This window comes from Colias eurytheme, chromosome 1 (assembly GCF_061535395.1).
Source record: "Colias eurytheme isolate Ceu_HAF_F1 chromosome 1, ilColEury1 Martin Lab GWU primary, whole genome shotgun sequence".
Lineage (NCBI taxonomy): Eukaryota > Metazoa > Arthropoda > Insecta > Lepidoptera > Pieridae > Colias > Colias eurytheme.
In genome coordinates this window covers 12,989,752-13,008,945 of record NC_142980.1, presented here as the reverse complement: position 1 = coordinate 13,008,945, position 19,194 = coordinate 12,989,752, and the positions used below count along the sequence as shown (strand labels likewise).

At 33.9% G+C, this 19,194-nt stretch overlaps 1 protein-coding gene across 1 annotated transcript in view; it reads right to left on the bottom strand.

Moving 5' to 3' along the window:
• Positions 1-19,194, bottom strand: part of Ae2 (anion exchange protein Ae2) — a 112,449-nt gene that overhangs the window by 16,830 nt on the left and 76,425 nt on the right. Inside the window, exons 3-4 of the mRNA XM_090105428.1 lie at positions 12,938-13,002; positions 6,644-6,786 (exon numbers count right to left, since the gene is read on the bottom strand). Coding sequence (XP_089961554.1) covers positions 6,644-6,786; positions 12,938-13,002 — 208 coding nt within the window. The remainder of the gene's footprint in view (positions 1-6,643; positions 6,787-12,937; positions 13,003-19,194) is intronic.

Below are 19,194 nucleotides of genomic sequence, written 5' to 3'. Positions count from 1 at the left end.
TGGTTCAGTAGTTAAGGCGTGATTGAGTAACAGACAGACAGACAGAGTTACTTTCGCATTTATAATATTAGTATGGATTAACTAAGTAGGTAATATTATTTAACCTAATGTTGAAAGTGGTCACGGTCACACTAAAAACGGCATAAATTAGTTTGCCCTCTTATTTAATTTCCATAGTTTATTTAGTGGAGTAAAATCAAACGGCGAGATCTTTACACTCTTCGTGTTCCTCAATTAATTTATAGATACCCAGCAAGCACAAAACACCATTATAACAAACTTATGATAGCACGAGTTCATGTACAAAGCATTATAACCAAATCGTATATCGGCTGTATTTCTTTTATACGACTCTTATAAGTAAAATTTGGGCCCCCCCTTTAGACAGCGTTGAGCTATATAAAGGCAATTTAATAGCATTATAATTATCGTATTAAATCATTAATTAAGTCAGATATGAGCACATGAATAAACAAATGACATTTTTTGCGACTTCATTACAGTCATTATATAGCTTTTAAAATTACAATCTGTTATTAAAATTTCATAACAATGCTAACTGTTGTAATTCCTTTGTAAAAAAGAAAATCTTATTGATTTTAAAAATATATTGATCTGTTTTTGATCGTGCAACGTTATGTGGACTTGAAATATTTAAATGTGAAAATTAATATTGAATGATGGGTAAGTACCGCCTGTATTTCTGAATGTTTTGAGTGAAATTAGCTGCGCGCATCAGTTTGTCGGGTGAAATATACATGTTATTGAGAAAGAATACACGCGCCCTCGCTAATATACTTTATTAGTATATTTTTTTTTATAAAACATAACCTATTTTTAACAAATATCACAAAATTTAGATTATAGTAATAGTTTTAACAATTAAAGTACCTTATAAAGATATTGGTACAAAATACAAATGATTTCATTCCCTTTCTAGTCAGATCTTAGTAACTTGTATTATTTTTGTAAGATAGAAAAAGGAAAGCAAATGGCGACAAATGAAATTAAAGCTTTAGGCATTTCACGATAGCATAATAGTGCTGTTCATTTTAATATGGTTTGTCACAAAAATTAGAGCTAGTATATAGTGTAATACAAGACACTTATTATGTTCAGCCATATAACAGCACTTCGGAAATATGTTATGATGCTTAAACTCATTATACGTATTAGTGACTGATTTTTATCGAGCTTATCAGGGAACCGTAATTAGTTAGGTACTTGGTATAAAATAAATAAGCCAAGATTTTTAATTAAGCCATTTAAAAAAGAAACTTGCTTGTTCTTTTCAGATCCAACATGCCCTGCAAAGTAAAGCGTTTCCCAACATAATATGAAGATGCCGATGAAGAATCTTTTTTTGTTTACTACAATCTTATATAATATTATATTATAAAATATATAATATTTATATTATAAAAATGAATTATTAATAAAATCAGTATACTCCTTTTAAAGTTTTCATTTGATTCCGCCTGTTTTGTAGTTTTATTGACAGCCTTTTTATCCATTAACCAAATTCAAATTACGATGTTATTATTACTCATAGTTCTAACAATACTTTTATTTCGATCAATATATAGCTATATACTGTAGAGATGAATAGATTTGAAAGAAAACGGAGCAAAAGCAATAATTGTTATAAAGTCAATGTTAATATAGGATTAGCATTAAATTAACACAATAATGGACTATTATAAAGCTTTTATTCTTTAAAAAACCAACATACGTTCAAAGGCACTATAAAATAATTTATTTATGCTTATTTAGAGCGAAACGTTATTAAAATTACCAATATAAGATAATAGTCTTACTATAAGTTTGAAAGCTGTTTTAGAAGCTGTAATTTAGAATTATCCTACGTTTATTTAAGATTTTTGACATAGTAACAATTTTTTGGTAACCATAATATAACAGTTAGCATTATTTGATGAAGCAAATGCCTTTATAAAGTCCTTATATTTGGATAGTGACGATATAAATAATTAATATAACTTCAAGTCATAATTCTGTATATATTTTTGGTTAATATACAATTTATGTGCTTGCTGGGTACTCAATGTTTATTTACATTAGACCTATAAACTTATCAAGGTGGAGCAGGTTTAGGTAATACAAATGTATTTCTTTGAATGTAAATCTAATTATAAAGAGTTATCTTGTAAGTTTATCTAAATACTAGCAATGCCCTGCGGTTTCACCCGCATAGATAGCGATATCTTTACAGTGAAAAGTCTACTATAGGTCGGACATGAAAATCACCTTTACCCCGTCCCGCACTACGGCCTTTTTTTTTTTTTTGTTTTAGTGGGGAAATCTTTCATAGATACCCACGGCCTCCAGGGGAGGGGCCGTGGGTTATGTCGGATTCCTACCGACCAAAACCCCACTGTGTTCCGTCAAGACGCATATTGGTAGAATTCCTCCGTGACCCCCGCACTACGGCCTACTCGAACAGTATACCTACTATTTTCTGTAGATTGACACTTTTAAATTCGTTATATCTTTTGAATGGAACATCCAATTCTTTTCATTTAAAAAGTATTTTGCTGGTATTGAAACAGTCTATAATAAAACATCATTTAATGGGATAAGGATTAATATATGTGTATGGATAACATGGTTTGATTACTGTCGGCACTTCTATTTACTTTGAAAACGTAAAAAAGTTGTTGTAGTAACATAACTACTGAAGATGGACATATGGTATCGCGGACTTTCTTGTAGATATTGATCCATTCTATAATACTGTAGAACATTTTTTGTTCTATCTTCAATAGATTCCGCAGCGCACGCGATGACAGAAGTTTTATTGAGGATTTTTTTACACCTTGGGTTACATTATTGCATTTTTGGTAAGGATCTCTAATTTTTTTGAAAATGCAATATAGCCTATGTTGCTCAGTAAAGATGCAGCTTTCTAATGGTGAAAGAATTTTTGAAATCGGTCCAGTAGTTTTTGCGTGAAAACCATACATACATACATACATACTTACATACATACTTACAAACTTTTCCTCTTTATAATATTAGTATAGATTGAAGGTTATCCGATCTATATTTTACAATAAGGGTGCACTCACACACATCAGTCACCGTCAAGTCACCGATGACTGATCGGTGACGGTTCGTGTACGTATCCACAAACACCAGTCACCGTCATGTTGTCCGTCAGTCACGTCGCCGGTTTGACTGAATCATTGAACACATACATCAGGTTAGTCAGTGATTAGACGTGTGTCACGCTAGAGAACATGTAGCAATTGACGGTAGCACGACGCTGACTGAACTGAGACGTGACGGCACCGGGTGAGTGGGGATAAAAGTATGATACATGTATGGAAAGATTATTTGACGTGCCTGACCGGTGACGTCACTGATAGATTTCGTGCCGGCGACTGTCGTGTGGGAACAGAGTCATACTAGAACTATTGATACATATTTTTTTTTAATCCTGTCCGGTGACGTGCCGTGACGGTGACTGATGTGTGTGAGTGCACCCTAATAATTAACTTTTTCAATGTTTGAAGTTAGTTTTTTAGTGATTGAATAAAAAAAAATTCTATATTCATACAAACACCATGTACATAACTAGGTAAGTACTTATTACTTTTCGTTACGCAAATAAATGATTTTATTTGGTTTGCTTTCATCCCAGTTCCGACCATTAAAAATACACGTAAGAATATTATAAGAAAATTTTATTATTCTTTTCGCTCTTTATGATCTCTCATAATATATAAATTTTTATACTCATGCAGTTTTCTTTAAATAGAATTTTCTTCAAATGTATAGGTATCTACGTACAAAGATAGGTTGATATAAAAACATATTTATCGTCCTTTTTTGAATTCGATATCGGCTATCTATTGTTATATATCATACAATCTCACGTATATCTTGTATAAACGTCACTATATTATACTATATATTATGTACTCTTCAAGTATATTGCAACCGTTAGGCCCGTAGCACACCTCCGCTGCAGAACTGTAACAGCGGAACCGCAGTAGTTTCGCTCTGTCTTGTCCCGTGTACGAGAAGCGGAACAGTAGCGAAACTGCCTGTTCTAACACATACATCTAACTATTTTTTATCTCTTTCTTCGCGCGGTTTCGCCGATCTCTTCTAAAGCCAGCCACACTACCGCGCTCACGCCGCTATTTGTTTGCGGTGCCGCAATGTTTTCGCGCGTGTTTGTCAAAACCGGCAAAAATAAAACGCGGAACTACATTGTTTTTGTAAAAGAGTATGTAAATCATCAAAACTCTGAGGGGTCATTCTAAAAATACATATGTATATGTATAGAAACGATCTTCATGGGACTCGAGTTCATTACATAGTAGGTTTTCTCCTGATTTCTTTCTTTTTTTATTAATCTCATGCACCCAAATTCGACGAGTTTTATGTCTTTTCAAAGTTAAAGTCCACAATAATATTTCTTCTTCCTCTGACTCCGATAACGACGACATTTCGCTTTGATCGTTGCTTCCGGACTGACTCGCATGAGGTTTCGCCGATGCCGGTTCCGCTACTCAAACTACACTTGATCACAGCGGAATTCATCTAGCGGTTCCGCGGTCATGGTTTCGCAGCGGAGGTGTGCTACGGGCGTTAAGGTACAAACACGTGCTTGAAAGTCCTCATCAATTTGGCGCACGCAAATGCCCTGATAATAATTTTATCGATATATCTCACAAAAAAGTTGATTCACGTTTAAAATTTATCAACTCACTGATAATCATTATATAAGAAATGATACGTATATTTATCAGACTAAAGGGCTTAATAATGCAAAATATACGTAATTATAACAGCATGTTGCTTTTAATGAGAAGATAAAGTACCTACTTAGTTTTAAAGACTTACTTTTCATTAGTCGCTCATATTGTAAATGAGCCTATAACCTAATACGAGTATAGAGCCTATCCTATAGTGAGTGATTCAATAAATTGCAAAGAACTGCTGAGTAACGAAGCATTGATAAGAATACAAGTTAACACCGTTAATATTTTACATCTCGAAGGTTCGTATAAAATTATAAACGTCTTGACCCAGTATAACTGCAAGGGCAGATGCAGTAACCACGAAGTGTTATTATGGTAGGTGGCCGGAACGCTGCAGACATTCAGTCAAGCATAACACTCTATTTACTACGGTATAATTGATTCATATTTCTAACTGTATCAAATCTACTGTTTTCTTGATTGGTATCTATTGGTAAGTAATTTATAACAAGAGGTTTGATTATTAGGGTGAGTAAAATCTATGTTTTAAATGATTTATAATATAAAATAGAACAAAACATTCGTCTAGTAAAAACTTCCTAATAATATCAGTCGGTGCGCATGGGCGGTGTGTGTCCCATGCGATACCATCTAGCGTTATACTATGAAATGAACTAACTCATGCATGACTATTTATACATATATAAACTGGTGTCTCTAATATTCATTCATTCCATGAGAGCGTGGCTAGGTACGTCTTGCGGCGCACTCACCGCTTGTGCGTTGCCTCCGAAGCGCGGCTGTATGTCACTGGCATATCTCAAAAACCACTGAAATACCTCGTTCCGTGAATATTCAAGGGCACAGAACATTTCCCAAATGTACGACAAGCGAAAAAAACGTTTGACACTATTCGAACAGACTCGGGACAATGCCAATATCACGAGTTTCTGTTTCACTCTATTTTCGTCCCACCACTGATGTTCTCAGGTGACTTCCGTATCGACCATTTTAACGATAACTTTGCCAACTTTTACACGTAATTATTTTGTCATAAATTTGTATAGAATGTATAATACGCACAGTGTATAATATGATGTTACGTAAAGTCCAATAGAGTAACATTTGACGTAGTCTAAGTTTGTAATATATATTTTTGGAAGTATGTATAATCTTATCAGTCTAGAATTTTAACATGTTAGAAATAATTATATCTTTAAATTAACACTAACACTAAACATCAATTTTCATTTAACTTTTAATCCAGAAGGTATCCCTTGTAGCTACTATAAATTTATTTTTCTTTTGTTATCCGCAGGTAGTTACATACATATAGTTTAAGAAAGAAGAAATATAAATAATTTACAACTAAATAAAAATACATTAAAAGCACCTTGAAGAAATTTCCTTAATTAACGCACGCACAATCTTGAAGGAAACAAACACATATTGTTATTTAATGCAAGATAAAATTAAAATATCGGTTTCGCATTGACACATTGACACCATTTTTGGTGTGCTATCTGTATTATCAAACTGCCATTGCCTTTTTGTGTTGTCTCTCCGTGTTAGCCATAGAAGGGCTAAGGGCTTTACCACCAATAATGTGTAAGGATGTGTAACGAGGAATGCGTGCGAGGTATGTTTCATTAGTTCTATAATTTTGAGTAATAGAAGACATTTCTACGCATTCTTGCACCTCACATTTTCACAGCATAGCTAGACATTCTCGCACGACAAACGACGGTGGTAAATGTTACAAATATGTATCTAATGACGATTTAAAAGTGTTTCTAGAAGAAATCTAATTGAATAAATAAATTTTGAGTTTGTCACATGTCCTTGCACATTATTGTTGGAAAAGCACCGTAGGACGCGGTGCGATTGCGTGTGTTTTTACTTATTATACTTACTGGTGTCTCTGTGCGCGTCGCTCCTCGCTCGCGTCGTCCAGAGGCTCCATGTCCTCGTCTTCCCCGTCGAACTGCACGTGGCGGTCGTCCTCCCTGTGACGCTCGTCGATCACCGAACCCGACCCTGACAGTCCTCCCGACATCTGCGTACAATACTTTAGCTTTACAGTCCTACCTCTACAGTCATATGTTCAACTAAATTCATTAGAAATATTGTTTAAAACGAATTTTGTATTCATATTGAAATTAAGTGAGCGTGAATAATTATGCATGAAAAGTATTTTCATTATTTATTCAAATGTACTGTATTGTGATACCGAAAAACGCACAGAATATTTCGACCACATCCAATTATTCTCTTATGGATCACTAGTTTATTTTATGAATGGTTGATATAATTGTTCAAAAGTGTCTTTATAAATTTATTTGGACCAATTAACAATTACAGTTCAATTATTAAACAAACAAAGGAGATTTAAAAGGAATATAAAAGGAACTCGTTGGAACACCTAACCGTTCTTAACGGTTAATTCGGTATGGTTGGTACTGATCAGTAATTTCGCATGCCGCGCAATTTTTAATACATCTGACAGACGCAACGTAACTTATATTTCCGTGGCTGGCGAGTCGTTCAATTCGGAGACAGGCACAGAACAACTAAAGCACGGCTGATATAAAAGCATATTGTCCTTGAGGTAGTGGTCGATCGATAAGAGTAGCATGCTTGTTAGTTTACACAATAACAGAGAAGTCCTTTAATTTCATGTTCATAACAATTTTGGTGAATTGCTATCGACCGGCCGTGAGTACCTGTTGCCAATTGTAAGAGTCTGTTTACCGGGGTACTCATGTTTGGTTCAAATTTGGCGGTTAGATTTCATTGGACTATTTTGCCTAATACAGGTATGTATCTTAATTTTCAGACCTTAACCATGTGGGCTGATAATGTAAATTTGGATTTGAATTGGAAAATTTGGATGCATGTTAGTTACTGAATCATGCTGGAACGATTGCACAAATGTCGATGATATTGTAGAGATATACTAGTTTTCAGTTTGGAATAGCGCACAAGCTTTGCTAAGCAAAATAAATGTCGATAGACAAGCAACATTTGGAGCTACTTCTATTTTAATTACATTCTCCTTGTAGTAAAAGATATAGAGCATAATATCTGAAATATTGCCAATTATTTTATGTACTGTGTTTTTTATTTCAATCAAGATAATATGGCAGATCAGAATCGGTAGACTTCATTAATTGATTATGCGTATTCAATTACCTACTTATTTACTTCAACTATGATATTATATTAAATTACATGTCGACAATAACACGCTATTAGGTTTCCTATAGTCTTATAACCACAGACTTAACCTTTAAGACGTTTTAAAATTTAAACTCTTAGAAGATCAGAGTTCAGTACAATATGCGTCGTAGTTTCTGCGTTATTGAATTACCAAGTTGCAGGAGCTCGACTGTGCATAATTAGGGGTTCAACAATATGCACTGTTCATATATAAAATCACTTTAAAATTATTGTTTACCAAAAAAACCGCCTTCAAATGGTCAGAAATAGACAAAATTTAAAAAAGACTTACGTTAGACGCAAGCTTCTAATTTAAAAAAAATCCTCAAAATCGATTCACCCAGATAAAATTATTGTGGTACCACAGCCAAAATAGTCAAATTGAGAACCTCCCCCTTTTTAAAGTCGGTTGAAAATCTATCAAGGCAATGTTTTTTAAAAATATCGTACCTGCTCAATGTATCGTTACACGTGTTTGTAAACAAACTGTTTCGTCCTGGCCGATCGATGGATTATTAAATTTTTCCGTAATCTCTTTTCATGCCCCTAAGTTATAAGGGCGTCCAGGCGCAACGATTGCAGGGTCAAATTGTAGGTAGCTTTAAAAGTTATCTAACGTATATCTCTATGGTCGGTAATAATTCAGTTTAGGTGTGCGCATTTAAAAAAGTATTTCGTTATTATTTAAATTCATTTTAAAGAAAAAAATAGGTGTAGCGTTGTGGGTTATAGTCTATAGAGGTGCGGGTAAATTTTAATGAGCGCATTTTTCACGGAAATTATAATATTGTACCTGTTTCACTTTATTGGATACGTTTCTTTATCAGTATAAGGGTGACAAATCAACATTGAGCTATGCTGCGCTGTACTGCGCTGTGCTGTGTTTGGTCAACTCGCTCGTTTAATATTTTAATGAGGATACAAACAACCCATGCTGTGCTGCGCTGTGTGAGGCTACGCTCTGTTTAAAAACGCAGCAGTCTCGAGCGAGGCGCGCTACCCGCCGTGCTGAGCCGCGCTGTGCCGAACTAGTGTGCTATGTTTTTATGGAGCTCTGCCATGCTGCGCTGTGTCGAGCTTATCACTATCATCACTATCACTACATAGTATAAAACAAAGTCGCTTTCTCTGTCCCTATGTCCCTATGTCCCTTTGTACGCTTAAATCTTTGAAACTACGCAACGGATTTTGATGCAGTTTTTTTTTAATAGATAGAGTGATTCAAGAGGAAGGTTTATATGTATAATAACATCCATTAAATAGTAGAGAAGTACTGTTATTTTTGAGGTTTCTAATGTGAAGTCGTAAAAAATTCCATTTATTCCGCTTACATTGCAAACGCAGGCTGAACCCTACGAGTTTTATCAAAATAATGTACTAAGTATTTATACACATTGAAAAGGTCTACAGAAAAGTCCGCGATGGTATATGTCTATCTCTTATGGATAACCCACAATAACTTATTTTTGTCATTTACTTTTTACGACAAATAATGGCTAATTTTCGAAGCGATTTTAACCAATACAGCATTAATCCTTAACCAATTAAATACCTTGAATACATTGTTCATTTAATATAGATCTATATGGCCTATGATTTTTGGAGAGTATTTGATAAAATGTGACCATTATTATATTTGCCATACTTCTAGTAGGGGGAAAACCACCACCTAGATCTGTGAAATTTTGGATTTATATTCTTTGATCCTCAAACTTACAGGAAAAATTAGTGCCATACTGTTACAAATCGTTCAAAATACGAATAACATCTTTCAATACAAGAAATCTTATACACATTCGCCACCTCCCACAGGTATGGCATTATCACACTTTTATTTATAATCATTCAGGAGTTGTTGAAAAAAAATTTAAGGTGGTACAAATCGTTCGGCGAGAAAAAAATTTGCAGATTTTCGGCGGTATGGCTACCATTTGGAATCGTCCGAAAAGTATGGCATAGCGATTTTCGTAAATGGCTGCACGACGATGGTTACCTGTGCAAAAGTTAGCCTAGTACAAATTGTTGAATTGTTTTTTTTTAAATCAACATGGTATGGCGGGCTGTAAGTCACACCGGAAAAGTATGGCATGACACTACCGCCTACTTCTTTTTTATGGGCTATCGGTAAATTCTAAAAATGTTGTATTACAAATCGTTTGACTTTCGCTATTTTTCCGAAGAGTTCGACTAACGCCCACGCGACTAAGCCGCTGGTACCAGCGTTCACACCATCATTTTTATTTTTGTCATTGAGCACTAAGACCCCTGTAGAACCGCCATCCTGTTACAAATGACTCGAAATTTTGTGTCAATATCTCCCGGTCTATTTATACTGAGCTAGATTGTTAAAAAACGTAGCTTAAGAAACACAGCACAGCACAGCGCAGTACAGCGCAGCATCGTTTAATTGTTAAAAAAACGTAGCTTAAGAAACACAGCACAGCACAGCGCAGTACAGCGCAGCACAGCTCGATGTTGATTTGTCACCCTTAGCTGTGTTTCTTAAGCTACGTTTTTTTAACAATTAAACGATGCTGCGCTGTACTGCGCTGTGATGTGCTGTGTTTCTAAAGCTACGTTTTTTAACCTTCCTATACTCGCGCGTTGGTCTGTGAGACCGACGAAACACATTTTCGTAATTATTTTTATGCAGGTAAATCCTGTGAAGCCTAGTTCCTTGCTAGTTTCCGGATTTGGGGCTAACTTCATTTTAGTGCACGTCGCGTGGTCGGCAGAAGTTCACGTGTGTGTGCGATTTTTTTTTTGCATTTGGCGCCAATCGGTCCATGAGACCGACGCGAGTATAGGTGCAACTTTTTGTGTAAGTATTAATATTATATATTTTGTACATTTATATATTTTTACAGACTTTGAATTCTTTATGAAGTATGTATACTTAGTAAAAAAATATATGTATGAATGTTGCTCTAAATTATATTTTGGCCAATTTTTTAGGCCATACTTCATGTCAAAATGAACGATGATCAAATCAGATTGTTGCTGGAAGAATCAAGTTCTGGTTCTGCTATGAAGACGAAAATGACAGTGAGGTGGAAGACAACGTGGAGGTACAAGAAGAGACATACGAAACCGAGCAAGACGATGACAATGAAGAGATATCTGAGGAAAAACACAGTGAAGTTCCAGTGATTTTTACTTGGGAAAAGATGGACAGACAAGGCTCAAAACTAAGCCAAACATAGAAAAATATTATGTGCTTTGATATGTTTATTATTATTATTTAGAAGTTTATTTTGTTTTGAAAAAGAAGTTCTGTTTTTAATTTAGTTTTCCCTAGTACTTAAGAAAAACATCTCAAATTCGAGGACTGATTTGTGATAGACTATAAGTCAATAAAATAATTAATAAACTAAGTATGATCAATACTATTTTGTTTCAGTACATCCTAAACAATCTAGCTCAGTATAAAGTAATCAGCAGCTCGTGTAGTCGTTTATCTCGTCAATTATGACCCTATTTTCAAAAAAAACGTAAACATTACGACATAGTTGAATCCGATGAAGATGAAAGTGAAGAAGAAACGGATATGGATATTTTATGTGTTATTTTGTCGTTAAAAGAGTCCAGTCACGGTAGCTTGTTACCTCACACCATACGTGAAAAAAAAGGAAAATTTTAATGAATTTAATGCGGCGATGGAGGGGCACGCAGCGTGCTCCAAACCTAGCATAGCTCGACACAGTGCAGCATGGCAGAGCTCCATAAAAACATAGCACAGTTCGGCACAGCGCGGCCCAGCAAGGCGGGTAGCGCGCCTCGCTCGAGACTGCTGCGTTTTTAAACAGAGCGTAGCCTCACACAGCGCAGCACAGCATGGGTTGTTTGTATCCTCATTAAAATATTAGACGAGCGAGTTGACCAAACACAGCACAGCGCAGTACAGCGCAGCATAGCTCGATGTAGATTTGTCACCCTATGCATATTTATCCCATACAGAACTTTGAACCAAGCTCTATGTACAGTGTACAATCTTCGTGTTGGTGATTTATCAATGTCGCTAAAGAAAAACATAATGCTAGAAGTGAAACGGTCAAGGTGAAAATCTTGCTACTATTTACCTACTGTTACATTTTATATATCTAAAACGTCTGAAATAGTTGAACGTGTAACTATCGACATTAATAATTTTATTCGTTTTACCGATAAATGCTATTTAGTCAGTCCAGATTGCGTTTTCATTATAGCCTTAAGTTCAGCAGTACAAAATAAATATCTACTAGCAACCACATAACTCTGTGCACATAACATATCAAAAATGATAATAAACTTCTTTCTTCTCCTGCGCCGCGCATGTCGCGACATTTTTGCGTTTACCTTTCTGCGGGCGGGAAACAAAATATAACGTTCTATGGATTTAGGTACACCGTCGCCGTGCAAAAACGCAATTAATTCCATTTAGCAGGGTCAGCCAGATCGCGTCGGGCGCCGATTTGATTGGCGATGTAGCTACGGTGTGTTCTGTTGCGTTTCATAACTTAATTTCTATTTCATGTTCATTTTAGGAGACTATATCTAACTGGAAGCTGTTATTTGGTAGTATATTTCGCTCTGTCATATAATATAGGATATATAATATAGGAGACTTTAGAACTCTAGTCTCTACCTCTGATTTGTTTAATGTTTGTATTAGTTGATCCGTTTTAACAAGCTGTTAACTAAGTATAATATATATAAATATATAAAATATTATAATATATAATATATAATGTTAACTAACAGAGAAAATGGAGCTTTATAAAAATGAAGCATCTTTATATGTAGGTATTGTTGTATATTATATATAATATTACAAGCTAGATTCCTTCACTTCAATAAGGTATACCCGTCCATTTGAATGAATCGGTCCACTTTTCTTTCAGTAGCTAATAGGTGTAAGTAATTTTATAGAGCAATATTTTTTTAAGAAGACTATTTCCCGACAAGCTCAAGGTAGAGTCTTTCCTATAGTGTAAATTTTGAATACTCACGTGAGCGTCTGATCCGCTAAGATGGTTGGCACTCAATGGAGACAATTCTGAACTGCTGGTCACGTCTGGAACAAAAGAGATGCTTAGGTTTTGTACAAAAAGAAAATAATAAAATATATGACAAAATATTCCTCAATTTTAAACTCTCCTGGTTCAATCAATTAATATTATGTTATTTAAGGCTGCAGTCTAGCAAAATTGCGTTTTCAACAAGTTATTTGACAATTTTTTCCCGGCTAATGAAATGATAAACTGAATTTTTTTTTCTTGTTTATCAATTAGTGTTATATACGCAATGCGCGTGAATTTTTTCACAGTTGTAAAGTTACTTTATGTTACCTTAATCAGGCCTTCAAGATAAGCCTCTTTCCCCCAAAGACATTTCGAGCTAAGTTTGTGCACTCACTACGTTGCAACCGATTACAATTTACACAATCTGATCAGCGCATTATTATCCTTATATAGTCGTTATTAAAAACTGCTGAATACAATTGCCGAAAAACTTATGATTTTCTTAATTAGAACGTTATAAATTCATTAAATTTCCCATTTTTTGCCTTACAAAATCTATTGATAAATACTGCTAAAAGTTATTTTTTCCATTAATTTATTCGAGTTGGTTGAAGACCAATGAGTATTAATCCTTTAAAAAACATTTTTTTTTGAATTTTGATAATTCTTTAAATATTAAAAAAATATTTAAAATAATTAGGAAAAATTCTAGCGAATTTCTTTAGTCGCGCTCCTTGGGCCGGAGCGTTCTGACGTGTGCTCTACGCTCGATTTTCCTTCATACCGAAGTGAAAGTTGCTCTACTTCATTAAATTTAATATTTTTGTTAATTGATTATTTTTATCTTAGTTTTGTGCAAATATTCGTATTTTTAAACATTTGATTTCGATATGGAAAATAAACGAAAAAAATACGCGTGTAACTACTAGAAAAAAAATTATCTTCGAACATAAAGTTAATGAAACCAAATAGATTGCAAAGGTGATTGGCAACAATTTCTTTATTTTACGGGGTGTCAGTAAAGGGATGTATATTTCTTTAAAACTAAAGTAAGCTCATAAATTTTCTTATAATATAATTTTTTTGAAGTTCCAAAAATGTTCATTTTTCGTTTGAGAAATACGAAATATAATATAAACTTGTATTGAGAACTTGAACTTCCCAAGTTCATCCGGGGAAATCCCCATACGGGGAAAATGATTTGTTTACTCCAAAATTGATCCGAGGTGTTTTAATTTTTTCTTCTAGTCATTTTCAACGTAGTGGCATTTTGTTTGATTATTAATTTTGTAACTTAAATACAGGATGTTGGTTTTATATTCTGATCTTACAGACGCGCTGACAAATTTAGTCCGCCATTTCTAGTTTAGTCTACCAACTCTAAGTACCAATATTAAAACGAATGGATTATCATCACATCATCAAAACTCAGATGTTATGGAAGATCACAATAACATAGAAAATTCAGTGGGTGTTGAGAACTAAACAAACAGAAATAACAGAGACGCGAAGAATAAAAAAAGAGGACGAAAACGATAATTCGTTGATGCTTTCCCTTTTCGACGTATTGTTAGGGTACATCACCAATCTGCAAAAAACAAAACTGATGAATCCCAATTGCTGATTAAAAATGAAAAACAAATTATCGACAACAGTGGTGAAAATTTGCTGATCACAATGAAACATCCTTCAGTGGTAGCAGATTTACTCATTTAAAATGTATCGGTGAACAGCGTAAAGGAGAGGAGGACAGGAAAACATTATGAATGTGGATGGTGAACATTATGATTGTATACAGGGTGTAATCGATAAGTATGTGCAGGCGATTATGACGTTATTATTGCAGGTATCAAAAAACTTAAAACTGATATCGAAATTACTTTACTTGATGAGCAAAATGACAATAATAACTTTTTAAAAGTATAACGAGAAATATCTAAAAAATTTACTTTATACACTCCCATATCAAAAAGGGAAAATGGGACTAGTAGAAGTTAAATGTCTAATGCCGGCAAAAGACATGAATGCGGAAGATGCGGTTAAAAAAAAATTTAATATTTGAAATACTATGCAAAAAATAACACTTTTGTCATAGATAAGAATCATGACTATTTTTTCCAAATTCAGGGACAACTAAACGTTGCAGAAGCAGAAGTCTGCTTATTTGCTGTTTGGACTGGAGTGAATCATTCGTTAAAAATAGAATATATAAAAAAGTATGTAACGTTTAGGCAAAATAAAATGATGGACCATTATCAAGATTTTACATAAATTGCCTACTGTCAGAATTGATTGATTCGAGACTTCAGCATTCGATGTCCATCAAGGACCCATCCTATATCATTCAAGCGATTGAAAAAAAAGAGATAAATCCAGTGCAACCGATAAAGCATCAGAATGCTAGCAAAAGATTTATTAGGTTTATCAATATAAATCTATATATTATACATAATATGTATAATAAATCTGTAGAAGACACGAAGACTGACATCCGCGCGGACGGAGTCGCGGGCGGAAGCTAGTCAGAAATAAATATCTTTTGTTTTCATTTGTGTATTTTTCTATTTAATAATTTTTTAACACAAACATTACATTTTTTTTATTATATACAAAATTTGTTTATCCGTTTTATTAGTTAAACTGAACAACTTTCACTAAGAAACTTAGGTCGAAAAAAACGTATAGAGTTATGCATTTTGTATGGAAAGCTTATTTTTTTTTTATATTTCGTCCAAATTTCTTTGTAAAAGTTGATCAGTTATATAAACATGAAGTTGAAGATATCAATAGAAAGTATTCGCAAATTTTGTGTACTGATAAAAAAAAAATCACCCGGTGTAATTTTCACGAAAATTGTTTCAAATTGTCATTTTTGATACTTATTACGAATATTAAATTATGCATACGAATGATTTAATTTTTAAAAATTAAGTGGAGCAACTTTCCCTTAGTACATTATTTTGTATTATTTACATATAGGATGACAGGATGCATTTGTTTGCACTACTAGACCAAGCCCTTAAGAACAAATATAGTTTATTTTTCGTTGGTCACGTTCAGCCCATTGCAATCACACACTTAAATAATAATAATTAATTGTACTTTAAAATTATTTAAACTAAATAGAGGTAATGAATGCTATTGATATCCGGGATAACCTCCGGGCAGCTCAACATGCTCGTTGAGATATACAGAAATTCCAATAGTGTCATGTTTTTGACAGTACTGAGATGTCGTATACTTCAAAATAAGAAGAATATTGCATGTTATCTATTTGTAGACCGGGAGATATTGACACAAAATTTCGAGTCATTTGTAACAGGATGGCGGTTCTACAGAGTTCTTAGTACGCAATGACAAAAAGAAAAATGATGGTGTGAACGCTGGTACCGGCGGCTTAGTCGCGTGGGTGTTAGTCGAACTCGTCGGAAAATAGCGAAAGTCAAACGAATTGTAACACAAAAATTTTAGAATTTATCGTAGGTACAATGAAATTTAGCACATATATGGAGAACTTGGATTAACACATAGTATAGGTTTTATCCCGAAAATTCCACTGAAACGGGAACTATGCGAGCTTTTCTTTGAAAACGCGGTCGGAAAGCTAGTACCAAAATAAAATCATTTATCGAAATCCAAAGCTGCTGAAATGCTAATAATCTTTATGTACAAATATTTACAACATTAAAGTTACATAATTATAATATATTGTCGAGGAAATATCGAACATAACCATGTTATGTTATAACGAACCTTGCATCAATGCATGTCGATTTTATAAAATAGAATGTCATTCTACACTACAATTAGTGTATATCACTATCGAATAGTAATAAGACATTAGATAGGTCGTTCAATCAATATTGTACAAAGGTATAATCTCCATTGTTATGTAAGACATGGGAAATAGTAGGAAATTTGCACACAGTATAACACATGCAAATGGGGAATAGGTACCTACTAAAAAATTATATTGCCGTAATGTTAAAATACGTTTTTTTAAAATAAAACAAAACAACCGTGTGTGTGTACCGAGTACACGTGTCAGAAGTGAAACTTTTTGGCAAGATTCAAAGATACCAAAATCATCGCCTTACTTAATGACGTGACAGTATTGCCATGACGCGACCTTAAAACTTTTTCAACTTGCCTAAAAATGTTCCACTTCAAAAGTGAAATTTTCAAAACGATACAAAGACAAATAGACTGAAAATGATAGATACTTTGTTTGCCCTTGTGCTAGGCGAAAGATCGCACATTAATTAATATCTAGCTATATTGGGAGAAAAACGACACGTTTTCTAATACTGGTATCAAGGTATCATGATGTATTTAATCTATATTTATTCCCGTGTGGAAAAGTTATAGCGCTAGTCGATGATGACCTATACCTCTATCACTACTAGGTACTATCCTATCTCTGTCACTTTCCACACTGGATTGATAACTGCGACATCATGGCATCCCCCCAGAAACAATTTACTTTATAACCTCGTTTATCCAATCTGTGGTTCGTTCATTTAAAGAACCTTAAAGATCAAAGGTTCTACTTTAATCCTTTGTCTATTTCTAGATCATCATTTAACGGGGTTTTGTAGTGACACTTCCATTACTTAAGATGGCCGTTACTAAAATAGCCTGTAACCTATGCAGCTACAATATCAAGGGCTTATCGTAATTATTCACTGTCCTTTGATAATAAGAAATTCCCAATAGGGAGTCATCTAGAACTTGACAGCAGATGTCTTGAATATTTTGTAATAAGTTAACTACGCAGTGAGCTCGATTCTGTTGTCGCATCGCAGTTTCAAATACCGCTGATGCAAGGTTGAAGCGCTCAAGCAAATAAATCATAGAAATTAGATATAAATACGTCTACTGAAATAGTCTTCTTATTTATCAATTTGCTTTCGATAAGTCTTCAAGAAGCCAATAATTTATTTAATAGGTTTAAAAAGTATTTCTAATGCCTTTCATAAAATGGCAAAATAAATGGGTCGCTCCTACTTAGTAGTTAGTTTTTATAAGTAATATAAAGTTCACGATTAAATCAGTAGCATTTTATACTTTTATAAAGCTACTAGCTTTCCGTCCGCGGCTTCGCCTGCGTTTTCAAAGAAAAAACCCGCATAGTTCCCGTTCTCGTGGGATTTCCGTTATAAAACATATCCTATGTGTCTATAGTGTCTATAACATATCTAAGTTACCCTGTATATGTGCGCTAAATTCATTGTAATCGGTTCAGTAGTATTTGCGTGAAAGAGAAAGAAAAATAAAGTAACAAACATACACATACATCCATCATTACAAACTTTCGCATTTATAATATTAGTAGAATGTAAAGCATGTTATCGCTCAAACTTCGAATACCTATCTGCTAGTGTGCACACGGCAGTATGTAAACCGTGTGTAAGTCCAGATGTAGGCAATCTAAATAATTCCCCATGCACACTAAAATACCATGGGTCACGGAGTAATTAATGCAAATCAATACTGCAACTGTAAATCTGTTTCCATTTGTCTAACAAATATTATATGAGGACGGAAAACAACTCACATATTTGGCTTTAACAAGTACATATATCCATATATGTGTTTTCAATTACATTTCATTGCAAATAACATCTTTAACATGTTGTATTAACATCTTTCTCAGTGAATTAAATTTGTAAATAAATGAAATTTATAATAATGTGAATATGAACGTGTTGATAGAAATACGAATGAAATAACATGTTCTCTCCTCTGGGGTTGCTTTTATATATAACGAGAAACGTGTTTATTTCAAGCAAATATGAATTTCAATTCGATACTGTTAACTTTAGTATATTAATAGTTTTTAAAACAACTTTTTATCGACTTTTTCATTGCTGATATATTTATAACTAGCTGTGCCGCACGGTTTCACCCGCATTACTCCGCTCCTGTTGGTCTTAGCATGATGATATAGATATGTATAGCCTTTATTACTCGTGGATAATGTAGCTTTCGAATGGTGAAATAATTTTTAAAATTGGTCCAGTAGTTTATGAGCCTATTCATTACAATCAAACAAACAAATAAAGTTTTCCACTTTATAATATTAGTGTAGATAAAGGAGATGACCATGTTCTATTGGCAAATTACAAAACAAATTTTTCAACAATTACAAAATATCTTAATTTTAGATTGTTCAATGATATTTTTTTAAGTTGAACAATTAACACTGCATTTTAATATTAGGAGATATAAAGTACAACGAGGTA